The sequence below is a fragment of the Buteo buteo genome, chromosome 26 (genome assembly GCF_964188355.1).
Source record: "Buteo buteo chromosome 26, bButBut1.hap1.1, whole genome shotgun sequence".
Lineage (NCBI taxonomy): Eukaryota > Metazoa > Chordata > Aves > Accipitriformes > Accipitridae > Buteo > Buteo buteo.
This window is the reverse complement of record NC_134196.1, coordinates 1772556-1787453: the sequence shown is the minus strand read 5'-3', so window position 1 is coordinate 1787453 and position 14898 is coordinate 1772556. Positions and strand designations below refer to the sequence as shown.

The 14898-nt window shown below is 44.2% G+C and overlaps 1 protein-coding gene across 2 annotated transcripts in view; it reads left to right on the top strand.

Moving 5' to 3' along the window:
• Positions 1-1816: 1816 nt before the first annotated feature.
• The window catches only part of UTP20 (UTP20 small subunit processome component), a 64835-nt gene continuing 51753 nt past the window's right edge, over positions 1817-14898 (top strand). For both annotated transcript variants that reach the window (XR_012654470.1, XM_075057996.1), the window contains exons 1-13: positions 1817-1948; positions 2547-2627; positions 3225-3291; positions 3488-3620; positions 4094-4282; positions 5642-5723; positions 6809-6946; positions 7352-7507; positions 9128-9274; positions 9791-9925; positions 11404-11481; positions 12160-12338; positions 14351-14494. Coding sequence is in view for 1 of the 2 variants with exons in the window: in XM_075057996.1 (XP_074914097.1) it covers positions 1904-1948; positions 2547-2627; positions 3225-3291; positions 3488-3620; positions 4094-4282; positions 5642-5723; positions 6809-6946; positions 7352-7507; positions 9128-9274; positions 9791-9925; positions 11404-11481; positions 12160-12338; positions 14351-14494 (1574 nt within the window). In the remaining variant the exon portion in view is untranslated. The remainder of the gene's footprint in view (positions 1949-2546; positions 2628-3224; positions 3292-3487; positions 3621-4093; positions 4283-5641; positions 5724-6808; positions 6947-7351; positions 7508-9127; positions 9275-9790; positions 9926-11403; positions 11482-12159; positions 12339-14350; positions 14495-14898) is intronic.

The window sequence follows — 14898 nt, the reverse complement described above, 5'->3', positions numbered from 1 at the left end:
TTAGCATGGATTTCTGAAGGAGACTTGCTTACAGCTGGGCCCACCAGATAATTACAGGGTGTTGGAGCTGGGACTTGCCCAGAGATGGAAGAGCCGCACCTCTTCCTGGTAAAGTAAAAGAGTAAGGCCTGAGGCTTGAGGGATTGCAGTCAGAGAGGAGTATATGTAGAAAGGATATTGTTAACATAACTGTAACTCATACAGAAGTAGGGAAGAGACTTTCTGGGTCACTGAACATTCCCAGCTGAAGTGCCAGACCTACTGTTGTGGCCATACCGGTATCAATACCTGAGCTACTACCCTGAGGCTCACTCAGATGTACCTCCAAGTGCTGTATTCAGTGCTGGCTGAAACGCAGTTCATCAGTAGTTCTTGTGGGCAGAAGCTCTCATGCAACATCAGTAGCTGCACGTCCAGCCTGTCTCACTCTTCTGAGAAGCTGCCAGTGTACAAACATAAAGAAGCATTTGTAACCTTTTAAAAAAATCTCATGTCATTTATTTTTGGTGGTGACTCCTCTTCTGCACGAGGCAGAACACGCCTGAGCTCTTCTCCCCATTGCTATCCATGAATGTTATATTTTGCTCATTCCCTTGAATGATTTTGGAGCGTGTGCATCCCAGGGAGTTCCACAAATCTGCAAGATGCTATTCATAACAGGAAAAAGATCTTGTGGACAGTTTTTCACAAGTTCACAGTATGTAGGAGACATATTAGGTGAACTTACTAACCTACTAACCATGTCTCAAGACGTCTTTGTGCTCTTAAACAGCTGCATATTGGTGCCTAAGCTCTTTTGCGGACCTAGACCTCTCTACATGCTTTTAGCTGTACTTTCTCATGGAGGTACTTGAGCTTGGAAACACTCAAGCCAACCTTTTCAAACTCAAGTGCCTAAATTAGGCATTCTATTCCAACACAATGCAAATGTCAGAAGTCCTTCCTATTCCAGCAGCAGAAGAGCAAGCTTTAAAGCTAACAGCTGCCTCTGCAGTCCTCTTGACTTCACAGGTGCTGGACCGAGCACGCTCCCCTGCCTGGCCAGATGGCTATCGTGTTAATGGCTTATTGCCTGCCCCTGGGCAGCTTTCCTGGATGCACCTGGCAGCGTTTAACCTGTTGGGTCTGTTCAAACCTGTGGGTCCCTACGTGCTCCTAATAGCGAACTTCAGCCATGCTCAAATACAACCTTGCGTCTTGCTGTCCGAATAACCCACGAGCCTGGTTTTTGAGAGTGGCCTTGAGCCGCCTGTAAGCAGGACAGGCAGGCTAGGGAAGGGCAAACTCCCGAGCCTGGTAAGCTGCAACCCACAATGGTTCTGGGCTTCGGTACCGCACCTGCCCAAACCAAAGCTTCATCCAGCTTCTGTTCACCTCCCGCGTCCTCCACCTCTCACAACCGCGGCCCCAGGCAGAAGCTCCCGCCGGCCCTGGTACCGCTGTTTGCTCTCGGGCGAGGATTTCGTTTGCCTGTGCCTGAGGTGAGCTCTTTCCCTCAGGTCTGGGCAACGGTCCGCACTAGAACGCGGGCTGTGGTGGCTGGGCGGTGGCTGCGCTCTCCCACACAACGTTTTCTCCCCGGTACCGATTTCTCGCCCTCAGGCACGGCTGGGGGCCGCTACCGGGGCGCCCCAGCCCTCAGCGGAGACGAGGGCGGAGGTGGGCCGCTCTGCCCAGAGCCCTCAGGGCACGGCGGCCAAGACAAGATGGCGGCACCCAGCCTCCCCCAGAGCCGGCCGCCGGGTCCCGCTCGGCAGGGACCGCCCGCCCGCCGGCCCCTTCCGCCGGCAGAACCGCCTCCTCCTCCCGGCAGCCCGCGGCCGGCATGGCGGTGCCCGCTGCTTAGTGCGGCACGCGTGGTTACCGGTGCGGGGCTGCCCTCCTGCCTTCCCGCCCCGCCGCCATGAAGAGCAAGTCCTCAGCCCACAAGTCGGGGAACACGCACCGGGTGAGCGGACCGCGCCGCGTCTCGTCTGTCTCGGTGGCCGCCGGGGTCGTTAGTTTTTCGTCGTCGGTGTTTGGTTTAATGGTAGCGACCGGCTCCCGAGGGAGGCGCGGGGGGAGCCGCGCCGGGTCTCCGCAGCGCTGTGAGGGGGCCGCGGCCGAGCCACCCGCCCCGAAGGGTGCGGGTTCTGCCCCTCACCCCGGCCCTCAGCGACGGCTCCGGGAGCCCAGGCACCGTCGGTGTACCCCCACGGCTGCCTCGGTGTAGGAAACTGACGTGATTTAACCAAAATAAATAGTAATAATCCCGCGGGGGTGGTAACCTAGGCGTTTTCACCACCGCGGCGTGGAGGGCTGCGAGCCTTGCTTGTGCAGAGCGAGGCGGGAGAGGGTCGGTCCTGCTCCTCAGCCTTTTAAGGTTTGGTTTTTTTTTTTTTCCCCCTTGAAATTCTGGTAGGAGTGTTTACAGATTGATGGGTACTGTCTGGCAGCCCGTCGTTACAAGTGGGGTTTCTGTTGGCGGCGTGTGTGCTATTGAGAGGAACTTAGAAGGGCCGTTCTCAGAATTGAGCAAGAAACCTATACATCCTTTTGTTTTACAGTTTCTTACTTTCTCGGAGCGCTTAAGCAATGTTAATATCGATATTATTCATCGGATTGACAGAACTGGAAGCTACGCTGAGGTAAGAACAGCAATTGTGGTCATTTTCTGGGTGTTTCTGAGCATGGAAGGTGCTGCTGTGGCAGTCAGCAGTCCTAGGACCGGACCTGCAAAGACTTACGGGTGCAGAGTAGGTGCAGTACTTGCAGCATGTGTCTAAAGCGTGGGCATGTGTCTTTATAGATCATAAAGAAGGGTCATTTATATGTGTCCTATAGATCATCGTTGTGATTATAGCGCTTTGCAGGTTATTACCTCCTGGCCTGCTGGATTGTTCTTCTGAACTTCCCACTCAATACCTGTGAGGATGCCAAAAGAAATGCCAAAGCATTTTGTGCTGGGTGCTAGGTTATCAAGGCCAGTCAGCAGAGGTCTAAAAAGCAATTCTGTAAACAAGTTCTGTCACCAGAAAATGTTTTCAGATGTGTTTTGAATATGGGAAGAAAAGTCTTATTTTCAGGGAAACTCCGTAGCATCTTTTGAAAGCAACTCATCCAGATTTCTTGAAATATTCTTAGAAAGTTTAAGGCACTTGATAGTTTTCTTCATTTGAATCTCTTCTCTTTGCAGGCTACGTTCATTAGGGTTGGTAGCTATTATTTTATCTTTGTTTTCATAGGAGGTTGAAACCTACTTTTTCGAAGGACTGCGGAAATGGAGGGAATTGAACCTCACTCAGCATTTTGGTATGTCATTTTTATTCATGTTTCCTGCTTTCCTTAAACAGTTCAAATACGTTTCTTCTGCATCCAGAGCCCAATGGGAGATTTTCTATTGACTGGTTTTTGGACTGGGCTCTGTAGACCTATTATTCTGTAACATCCTACATGTTTACCAGGAATTGGAGTAGTTTTCAGGGTTTCTCTTTTATGCTTTGAACAGTGCAATTCTACAATGAAGTGGTCAACAAATGCCAGTCCTTCAACCAGCTGGTCTATTACCAGAATGCCATTGTGCAGAGCTTGAAGACACATTTGCAAGTCGAAGGCAGTCTTGCTTATCAACCCCTATTAGAGTAAGTATGTGGTAATAAAATATAGTCAGGAGCCTTGACGGTATTGCAAGTAAGCATGAGTCCTGTTGTGAGTGTTCTTTCTCTTCATTGTACCTGAGGAAAATATAGCAATGAGATGCCCAAAGTGGTGGTATTTCCCTGATAGAGCTTTACAGTTCTAAGGCTTCAGAAAAAAACAACTATGACAAGGCAAGCAAATTAGGCCGAGTGCTTACTGAGTGTCAGAATATTCATGTGCTTTGTTTGATGTTAACCTTTTATGTCTTGTGTACTGTTATCTGCTTGATTTTAAAAATCTTAAGATTCTTGCCATCCACAGCTGCCTAATAGGTGATATTGAAATAAAAGTGAGATGTAAAGGTGACGCTGTCTTTCTTTCCAAAGAGACTGTGCTGGGTTATGCAACGTTTGACTAGGTTTTTATTGGTTTGGTTTTGAAAGGCACTAACACTGGTGTATTTTCTGAAACGCAGTCTAGTGGTACAGCTGGCTCGAGATCTTCAGGCTGATTTCTATCCTCACTTCCCTGACTTTTTCCTGGCCATCACCAAGTTACTGGATACACAGGACACAGAGCTGCTGGAATGGGCTTTTACCTCTCTCTCCTATCTGTACAAATACTTGTGGAGATTGATGGTGAAGGACATACACAACATATACAGGTAAACGCCGTGTTTAATGTCTGTCTTGATCAGCAGTTATTAGATGCTATGGAAATGTAAATGCCACACAAATTTGTGGCTTAATGCTTCAGTATGCTTGTTAGCATAGTTATGTGGGTTGGGCTGCAGATTTGGGCCTTTCGTCCCCTTTTCTCCTGTGGGGAAGGAAGAGGAAGCATCCACCTCACCTGGGTAAACAAAGCTCGGAAAAACACTGGATTGTCAGAGCCGTCTTGGAAACCTGTGACCAAGTCTAAATTCAACACAGGTCTCTTGAGTACCTGTCAAGTACCTCAGTCATAGTTGTATCATTTCTCTTTCCCAGCTACAGACACCTAGACTTAGACTTTGAATGGGTTTCTTTGAGTCTTTAGTTGTTCCTTTCCCAGTATTTTCCCCTTTATATTTTTCCCTTCTTCCTGTCTGTTTAGTGAGAGAGCAGATGAGGTATGAACAGTTTTGTATGCTTTGAAACTAGCCAAGTTGGAGAGAGTTACCAAATGCATAGGAGCCACTTCTGGCCTGGGGAGTCCCTGAGCTGCAGGTGGTTGAAGGCTGACTTTGCATATGCTTGCCCTGTTTTTAAACTTTTCCCAGGCATCTGCTTCTGACTGCTGCTGTAGGCTGAATACTGGGCTGGATGGACCTGTGGCCTGTCCCAGTATGACTGCTTGTTCAATCTTACATTACTGTGGTAGCAGGGCTCTTCTTTTTGTCATAGCCGGTGGGTCCATGTTGCTTCCTCCTAGTTTCACTTTGGAACAGATCGGAGCAAAAGAGGGGTTACAGATTTCCTCCCCAACCCAGCAAAAGCTGTCAAGCGTATTGAAAAAACATCTGCTTGGCTGTGAATCTGAGGCACCACTCACTCAGCACTGAACATGTGCTAAGTCACCTGCAACTGTTACTGATACTTATCAGAGAACTGCAAATATTTATCACCCCTGTAAATTGTATCTTTAGAAACTTTTAAGTGCACAGGAGAGCCTGTTGGCTCAACTGAAATACAAATCTGGCTTATCAAATCAACTTTGGTTTCACCTGCTGCTGCTGAGTATATATATTGAAAATCTCGATGCTGCAGTTGAATCCATGTGGATCCAGAGATTTTAGACATATTTCTGAATGCGGCTTAATTTGCCTGGCATTGTCATTTGACCTTCTTTGTGAAACTGTGTTCTTCTCCACAGGGAGAGTGGGAAGGAATTGAGTTGAGGAAGGTATTTGCCCTCTCTAGGAGGACAGATTTGTAGTGTTTGTAAAAGGTGGCACTGTAAACTGAAAATGTAAGTTTTAAAACCAATTAGTGGTAATTCTTGCATTGCTTTTAAGGCAGTGGATTATTTTGTGTCTTTGTAGCCTGTACAGCACCCTGCTGGCTCATCACAAACTTCACATCAGAAACTTTGCTGCCGAAAGTTTTGTCTTTCTAATGAGAAAGGTAAGGGACATGTTTGTGCTTTGACGCTATCTCCATTCTGTGGTGGCACTTGGATTTAATGTCTAATATTAGGTTTTCTCCAGAGAAGGGTTAACAAGGCCTGAACTGGCATTCAGCATGTCCTGAGTGTCGTTTTTAGTGAGTATTTTACTGAGAAGGTCATGCATTTCATAGCAGCAGTGACAAATAGAGGCCTTAGCACTCTCTGTTTGCAGAGCAGTTAAACCAAATGTCTGTGGTTCGTTTATCTAAAATGACTAGAAATGGTAAGGTAATCTTGCAAAAAGGAGGCTTTAATTTGTAAATGCACATTTGCTCACTGGCGTTTTCGCTAACCCTTTTAAGGCCTTTGTAGAACTGAAATTCTTGTGACAACCCTTTTTGCATTCCTGAGAATCACAGTATATAATGTTCCCAGGCAGATCAGTCAAGATCAAACAGCAACCTTTCACGGAGTAAGGAAAGGGAATGGTAGTTGTTGGTTTTTATTTAGTCATAATATACAAAAGCCAGGATTCCTGAGACTGGCTAGCAAATTTGAGTATCCTCATTTTTGTCCTAAGTTGAGAGATCTTAATAAAGCACATTTGTTTGACTGGTTGTTTTCAGAGATTGCTGAACTTCAAGTCAAATTCTCAGAAATGAAGAGTTTTAAAATCTTGGGCCAGAAGTCCTTGCAAGGTGGTTATAGTTTTGAATGACTGAATTCTGTGTTCGGCTGATACACGTCTCTTTCCACACCAGTGCAGTGACCTTTGTGTTTCAGTTGGGACTGGTTTAATGGTGCATTTAGGCACATGTTTAACTCTAAAATCATAAGAATAATCAAACCCATGTATTTCAGCTGCAGTGACCTCAGTAGACCTGTGTATGTCTCGGGGCTGGGAACGCTGTAGTGACTGAATAGTTCATCATTTTTCTTCTTTCGATTTCCTTCTGTGGTTGCAGAAATAATGATTTTGAACTGTTGTGGAAAGGCAGGACTAGGAGAGTAAAGTGGTGCCATGGAGCTGTTTAATTACCTCTATCCATCTGGCAGCCCTGAATAGAAGATAACTTTTTTTTTTTCTCCTTATGTTTTGTAGGTTTCTGATAAAAATGCAATCTTCAATTTAATGCTTCGTGACCTGGGGGAGCACCCCGAGAAGGTGGAAGGTGTAGGACAGCTACTTTTTGAGATGTGCAAGGGTGTTCGAAATATGTTCCACTCTTGTGCAGAGACGGTAAAGACAAGAAAAGATTGCTGGTTTAAATGTTGCTGTAATGGAGCCCTAGGCAGCGCTCAGTGAAACTACTGAGTGTTGTCGTCTTCACCTCAGTGGATCCTTGGTGATAAGCGTGCTGTTCATTACTTAATATGATCTGAAAGCTGCCTTCTAAGAATATCTTTGAGATAGGAAGGTTGTTTTTAGTAATTCCTGTGCAGTATTCCTATATATTAAAATCGTACTGCTTGCTGATATTTCAGATTTTAAGTTACAGCCTTTTTTTTTTTTTCTTTCCTATAGTCATTCTAGAAAGAATTGAGATCACTGGAGTATTTTAGCAGTATATTGCACTAACTAATTTTAGGATTGCTACGTTTATTTTCTAAGTATAAGGCCATGATGTGCTCTTTTCCTGTGCAGGCTATGAAGTTAATTCTATTAAAGCTGGGGCCTATTACTGAAGAAGAAATTGAACTACCGTGGGTAACTGTAGGAGAAGCCTTTGAGCAGATGATCAGATCAGCTGTACTCCATATTCATAAGGAGCATTTTGACATTGTCTTCAAGTGCCTGGAGGTACACTGATTTTTTTTAATATTTTTTTTTATTCATGAGAGACTGAAAAACATTCTGCATCTATCAAGAAAAGTATTTGTGTCTTATTGGACCAGAATTGGTATTTTTTTCTGCTTTGGAAACTTTAAGTACAGTGTCATGTTCATGGGAAAAATCCCACCCTTCTTTTGGAAGTTCACAGTGGCCCTGGTGGCTGTGCTCTGCTGTGAGAAGGGAACTGCTGTGTGCGAGACTTGGAGCTCAGTCCCATGTCTGGGCAAGGAGGTTTTGTAGGATCTGCCTTTGCAGAGACAGACATCACAGACCGCTTGCTGGAGTGGGAATGCTAGGGCTTGCTTTATATTGCTGAACTAAGTATACTGGTGGTTCCAAAACCTCTTAGTGACAGTAAAGGGGAGGCTTTTTGCCCTGCAGCTCTCTTTACAGCAAAGACCTGAGCTGAACCGGGAGAGGCAAGTTTAAGCCTCAGAGCCAGGTACTGGAAATCATGGTGTTTTCAGTCTGGGTGTTCCCATGTTGCTGCTTGGGGGTCTGAGGGAGCATGGCTGAGTGCCATGAGCAGGGTGATGTACAATGGTGAACAAGGGCCTGGCAAGTGTTTTTTTACTTACCTGGTCAACATTTAGATGTTTTTACTAGCAATTGGGATTTGCTAAGGGGAATTGAAACCTCTTGCAACTGACGGCTGTGTCAGTTGTGCTCCTCAGAGGGGTGAGATGGGAAACTGGAGGAAATGGTACACCTGAGCTTTAGGGAGTCCCTCCAGCATGGGTACATAGTCCTGTTTTTTCATTCTTGGAACATCCTCCCTGTGACTATCCATAGTTTTCCAGAAAAGCCCATCCTGTTCCTTCTACCTCAACCAGTATGATAGCAGTTATTGCCTAACTGTTGTTAGCTGGTTTGCCACTGGATGTTTTGTATTCCTGGGAGCTGAGTCACTCAACATCTGTAGTTGTGATGAAATCTTGGAAATTGGTGATGTAATTCCCTTTATTTTTAATAAGGCTTGGTTTTTTTTTTACCCTGGGAACCAGTGGGTGCGTGGGGGTATCTTGCTCAGAGGGAAATAATCACTAGGATAGCTCTCTAAACTGGGTTCAGTTTATAGGATCAAGGATGGGAGTTTATAGTCTCTGGACAGAAAGGGACAGTAATGGGAGTGATCCAGAGCAGCACCATTGTCTGTATAATGTAGATGATATGAGTAACGTCTCAGCATCCACATCAGCATAATGATGCATTAAGTGTAAAAGTACTTAAGTGCTGATACTTCCAGTGGAAGCTGGGTGCTTCCATACCGTTGTGGGTCTGGGGCCAAGTATTTCTCTCTCTTCCTCTTCCTTATTTTGTACATTGTGTGTTGGCCTTTCAGGAGACCCTCATCTTGGGAGGTATTTGTGTTTCTGTCCAAGGAATCCGGGATGTGTGTTTTTACATAATGGGAATCCCACAGTGTTTCTGCAAGGTTTAATTTGTTGAACATGAACGAGTGAGTCAACAATAGTTTGTTGGGCAGATGAGATGTTGATTCTTTAGAATGCCTTTCAAATAGCAGTAAGTGAAACAGGGTCTGATCATTTCTGTGAAACATTTTGGTTTCCCTTTTTATTTAAACAGGAGTCGCTTTTAGACTTGCAGAGGAAAATAACTAAGGCCAACTGCTGTATGGCTTCAGAGCAGATAGAAAGGATTCTGCAAGCATATCTGATCCTAGTGGAACATGCAAATGGATCCAAAATTTCACTGCCTGAAGATGTCTGTCAGGTAGGTCAGACCATCACTTTAGCTGATATGCCAGAGAAGTATCAATTGAATATGGAAGAGGTGTGGTCAGCTGAAGTACTCGTACATACTTCTGATACGTCAGCAGGCTTGGGATTTTTCTTGAGTGAACAGAGACATTTATCGTGAGTATTGCTAGCTCTCCGATCGCATGAGAACTTACCTCTGTAATGTAATGCTGGCATAGTCCTCCTTTAAATGAGCAAGGGGGAAAGCGGGCTGTTGCTTCTAGAGACCAGTTCCTGCCACTGCGGAGGAGACCTAGACCCCCATATCAGTATCAGAGCGGTTCTACCAGATTCACATGCGTTTAACCCCATTGGGTTCAAATGTAGGTTTAGCGCCTTCAAACTTCAACAGGACAATTAGGATTCATTTCTGTGGGCTGAAGCTTAGAACACCGTGCTGTCCTGCTCCAGGGACTGTCCAGATCATTCAGACCAGACAATCACTCACTTCACAGACAAATATCAATTTTCTCTCTCTCTTTCATTTCAGATTTTAATAAAAATGTTACAAACACCGGATCTCTCATCATCTTGCTGCAAGACCCTGCTGAACACCATTTCTGCACTCCTGCTGGCTGAGAATGTTTTGTTGCCTGATTCTTTGATCAAGGAAGCTATTGAGAAGGTAACAAGGACTGCTGCTTACAGCAGAAATCCCAGAGTTCAAGTTCCCTAGAGCAGGCTGATTTCAGGACATTCCACTTCAGGCTAGAAAATCTACTATAAGGTTCCCTTTAGCCTTCTTGCACAGATAAGGGAGAAGCTGCCCAGTGCCTTAAATAATGTCTGCTGAGGTCTTGGGACTCCTTGACAGTCTTACACAGACTGTCAGTGTAGCAATGCCACTGTGGCAGACATCTTTGCAATGAAAACCGGGCTCTGATTCAAACACCTACAGCCTCTGGGGAGAAAGGGGGGAGAACAGGGAGGGGACATGTTCTGCCTTAGATTATAAAGCAGGTCAGTGAGCTGGGCTTAGTGGAAAAAAGTACATTTTTCGCTAAGCTGCCAAGCATTTAGTGAGCATGGCTTAGCCTTGTGAACAAGGTTCAGCAAGTGCAGTTTGATTTGGAAAGTATGGGGGTAGGCATATTTCAGTACTACCATTGCTCCTGAAGCATTGACAGGATTAGCTACATGCATTCCTACCAAGTGCAGTGTTGCAAAGATTAATAGGAGATGCTACTACAGAGTCTGATTCTTCAGTTTTCCTGTTACAGTACCTTATAGTTTTGCAATTTACAGTGTGGACCATAGTTGTACTCTGTATGTAAAAATATATTTGAAAGAAAAGATGTCATGTGATTTACAATGAGAAAATAAGGCTGTTGCAATTGTTTAAAAAAGATCAAATTTCATCTGGTCTTCAGTGTTGGCTTGTGTTGAAGTAAGATTGGTTCTGCCTGTGTCACGAGTCCAGTTTTGCTCAGGAGACATGGTCTTCAGACATTTGAGGATATTTGTGTGGGCTTCTGTTAAACTGGAGAAGGCTTAAAGCTGTCCTTGTCTTCTGAAGGGTCTGGGAAATGGAGATCTGGGTGTATATTTCTGTTGCACATCTCAGCATTGAGAAGCACTGATCCTGGGTATCTCAAAGGACTCTTCCTATCTTGGGTCCTTCAGAAGCACAGAGGTTGGCTTTGCCCATGAGGTGGTAACTTTCTGCAACCTGCTACACAGGAGAAATGTTGAATTGAAAGTGCTTTTGGGCTTAAGCTTTTTCCTAACAGTTGGTGTGTCTATGCTGCAGTCCTAGAACTTTCAGCTTACACTTTCCACATCACACTAAAGAGCTACCTAAGCTGTCTTTGCACGGAGCCAGCTCAGATCCAGCAGGGTTTGTTAAAAAGAGTTGTGTCAGCGGGGTTTGTTAAAAAGTACTGCACTTTTCTGTACCTGAACTGTCACTGGAAACGGTATTGCTGTGTGTGCCTGAACTAACAAGCCCTGCTAGCCATGAACAGAGAGCCAGGCTGGGTGTCTCAGAGTTCAAAGCATGGTTGATTCATAAACCAGAAAAAACGTCCCATGGGTAATGGCGACTTGACTATGAAATGTCTCTTGTTAATGTGTTCCTGTCAACCTTGCACTTGCAACTTGCAGGTATTTGCAAGTGGATTTGAACGGCACTTTCTTCTGGACTTCTCTGAAGCAGTGTTCACAATGAAGCAATTTGAGAGGGTAGGTGGAAGCTTTTGTGCATTTTGTTTACTTTTGTTGCCAAAGAGAACAACTGGGAAATCCATAGTATATTTACCTGCCTTGTATGCGGAAGCATTTTTGTGTATTGACATGATGTTTATTTAAACTTCTGTCATGATCTGGTAAGAATGAGAGAGGTTACTTATGCCTTTGTGTTGAAGTTTGGTAATGGTGCTCAGGGTTGGAGAAGGTGACAGGTATCTGTGGTCACAAAAAGACACTTGCCTGTTGGGAATTAAAAGGGTGGGCTTGTTATGGATGGGATGAAGAGAAGGAGTTCTGGAGAAGGTAAATGGAAGTGAAGAATAAGGGATGTCTGATAGGTCAGGCCTGGAACTGGTGATCTGCGAGGAATCAAATGAATTAAACAGAGTGGGAGGTGAAAGTAAAGTCAGGGATCCATAATGTCCTGATGAGACTAGATTTGGGGCGAACTGAGTTTTTACATCAAATCACTGTTGCTGCTGGGGTAGGAGGATGTCTGTGTGCTGGTGTCTTGGGGCACCAGGACTGATAAGTCTGGTGCTTTGCTGGCTCATTTGTGAGTGTTCGGATTCTTCTGTGGCTGGCGTCATGTGTTTTTTGTGGATTTGGTCATGATTAAAGAGACTTACCAATCCTTAACACTTTTTTTTTTTTTTTTTTTTTTCCCTTCAGCATTTTCTTCCGTGCTTTCTGGAGTACATTGAGCATTGCTTCTCTGGCACAGATGCCCTCGCAAAGGATGAGGCAATGGCAATTCTGGCTAAACTCATTCTGGTGAAAGCAGAGCCTCCTACCATTGGTTCAATGGCATTTGAAAAGTATCCTCTCATTTTCACTGAATCATCTGTCAGGTGAGGCTTCTCAAGTTTAGTAAACACTAGATGTGTCTGCATGGCTGAAGGCAGTGCAGAGCTACATAAAAGTTGCCCCCCAGTATTTGCCAGAGTTGTGTAAATGGCAAAGTTGTTGGCAGATTTGCAAACCAAGTGATATAGTAGGATCCCATTTTTTTCTTTCTGAGATTATTTCAGAAGAGATACTGCTCTGGAAAGATTATCACTGATATAAAAAGACTAGTGAGTGTTGTGGTAGGTGTGTGATGGGGATTTGTTACACCAAGATGCACGCTGCTTCCTTGGGCAGTTAATCTTTGTATCTTTGTAGCGAGTGCTGTTGTCCAGGTTCTTATCATTACTAACCTCCTGCCAGTGCCCCTTCTTTCTTCCCTGTATACATACATCTTGTCCAGGAGCTTTCTTGGCAACAGTACTACAGTTTTACCATAGAGCACAGCTGAGTACCAAAGGGCATGTAATTAATCCAGATACAGCACTGTGCTGGCACAGCTTGACTGTTTCTAGTTGCAAAGGTAGCTTTGTTGCAATGAAGTGGTTGCTTTCACCCTGGAGCCTCTTTGGAAAGATTTGGGGTAACCATTGTCAAGGACGAATGACCATTGCTAATCTACTGATAGTGATTGTTCTAATCACTCTAGCTCAGATAATTCAAAATTTGACCTGCAGAGTGGTGACTTGTATTGCCTTTTATGTACAGTTTTGTCTTTCCTAAAAGTATGGAAAACCCACAGAGTGGATTGCTTTTATTTAATAGAGTGGAGGTATTAGGGTTTAGGAAACAGAAGGTTGAGTCAAAATAATTAAATTTGGGTTTGTTCCCTTGTTTTCTTTGTCTGTTGATCTCTCTGGATTTTCAGTGGTATGGAGTACATAGCTGAGAGGACCTTGGTCCTGCTTGGGACTTTTTTGTGCTCTTGCAATGTCAGTGGAGAAGTGAAGGCTGGGAGACATCTCAAGAGTTGCATAATCCAACTCCTACCTAGGATAGAAATAGCAAGTCCTGAACCAGCCCTGAAAAATGTCTGACCAAATTGTTATTAAATGCTCCAATTCTGGAGATTCCCAAGCTGCCCCTGGCAGTCCGTGCCAGTACTTCGCTTGCTTTATGGTTACACAGGTGTTTTGGTTTTGTTGGGTTTTTTTTCCCCAGTCCTCAGTGTATGAACTAAACTTCCTTTACTGCAGCTTAAATCCACTGCTGCTTATCTTACCTGCAGGGAACATAAAGAGCAGAATAATTCTTGCTCTTTGCATCCAGCTTCTACAAATAGCAGGCTTTGATCATCAGAAACATCCGAAATCTTCCTTCTCTGGACCCACAATCCTAATTCCTTGAGGTTGATCTCATAAATTTTGTTTCTTAAATCTCTAATGATTCTTGATGCTGTCTTTTTGTTAGCTTCTGTATTTCTTGAAGGGTGGAGCCTATGCAGTCTTCTAACTGGTCTTGCAAGCACTGGGTGGAATGGAAAGATTGCTGTCCGTGGGGCGTGAAGTACTCCTGTTCATATGTTCCAGCATGGTGTCAACCCTTTCTGCCTGCAGATAGGCTTGTTGATTTGGGCTCAGCTTGTGACTGCTTTTAAGTCCCCAGACTTTTACCTCACTGGTTGTTTTCTGTCATCCGTTAGTCTATGTTGGCATGATCATGGTTTATTGACAATAATCATGGAGACAACCCTCAGGTGCTCCTAGAGGCTATATGTCCTAGTTGTGAGGGTGTCCAACTGAGAACTAGTGTATTCCCTTCTAGAAATACTATTTGAACTTGAAATAAAGACCTGACATTTCTTGTGGACCATGTTTTGTGCTCCTCAGCATGACTAGGTGATGTTTTGTGCTGTGGAGGACATTAAAAAAAAAATCCCTTGGGTTGTCCTTTGCTAGAAGTAACAAATGTAATTTTGAATATTGTGGTTGAATACCATAGGAGGAAAAGGAACAATCTCTGATATGCAGTGGTGGGTTACTAAAAGGTTTGGTTTTATTTTTTGCTCTAATACAAGGCAACAAACAGGTAAAAGACAAGGAGGAAAGGCAGAAGTACCAGTGTTGGATCATGTAGTGTCTTTAATCCATTTACCAGAGAAAGAAGACATCACTGACCTTTCACAGCCTTGGGTTGCCTTGGTTGTACTGCCTCATATTAGGTAAGGGATGTTCTAAGGTACTATTGTCGTATTTCTGTAATACTGTCTAGTTCACTGTCAGAAATCATTTTATTAAGGGAAGGACAATAATTAATAACCCTAGTTTGGGGAACCCAGGGTTAGAAGGCGAAAAAATGCTGTATGCAAATACCATGAGTCAATAGTAAAGTCAGAAATAGGATATCAGTTTCTTGATTGCCTACTCCCTAAACTTAGTACTCTAGTACATAGAGATGTTCTTGACACATTTCAGCTTCTGTATTTTAAGCACTGTCCTCTCTAGACAGTGTTGTGTTTTTTTTCAATAATTATGATGTTCTTATATGGAAAGAATAGTTGGAAAGAAGGTGCAATGAATGCTACAAGTTAAATTGTGAATTGGAAATAGCAAAAGTGCTTTGCTG